Source organism: Nestor notabilis, unplaced genomic scaffold (assembly GCF_000696875.1).
Source record: "Nestor notabilis isolate BGI_N333 unplaced genomic scaffold, ASM69687v1 scaffold26345, whole genome shotgun sequence".
NCBI lineage: Eukaryota > Metazoa > Chordata > Aves > Psittaciformes > Psittacidae > Nestor > Nestor notabilis.
In genome coordinates, this window is record NW_009928346.1 from 7,540 (window position 1) to 7,890 (window position 351).

The following is a 351-nucleotide window of genomic DNA, read 5'->3' on the forward strand; positions in this document are numbered from 1 at the left end:
GGGAGGCAGCAGCCCTGCCCGAGCTCTGCTTGTGTTTCCTGCTGTGGCTCGAAAGCTGCTTCCAGCTCCTGCACGAAGGGATTTGGGCCCTTTCTTGTATGTGACATAAAAGGATCCTTGTGCTGGGGGGAAGAGGAGTTTGCTGAGACCTGCTGCAACCAAGGGGGACACGGGGTCTGTACTCACATCGATGCCCGGCTTCCCTGGGGGCCCATCTGGACCAGGGGCTCCAGGATCCCCCTTGACACCCTTTAAAAGAGAAGAGGCATGGGCAGGTTGAAAGAGGCTCCTCCAGGCAGGGTGAGACTGTGGATGAGCTGTGGGGGGACGTGGGTACTCACCGGGGGCCCC

At 60.4% G+C, this 351-nt stretch overlaps 1 protein-coding gene across 1 annotated transcript in view; it reads right to left on the reverse strand.

Annotated features, from left to right (window-relative positions):
• The window catches only part of LOC104405694 (collagen alpha-2(IX) chain-like), a gene marked incomplete at its 5' end in the record, with an annotated part of 8,645 nt that overhangs the window by 7,398 nt on the left and 896 nt on the right, over positions 1-351 (reverse strand). The window contains one exon of the mRNA XM_010014466.1: positions 187-249. Coding sequence (XP_010012768.1) covers positions 187-249 — 63 coding nt within the window. The remainder of the gene's footprint in view (positions 1-186; positions 250-351) is intronic.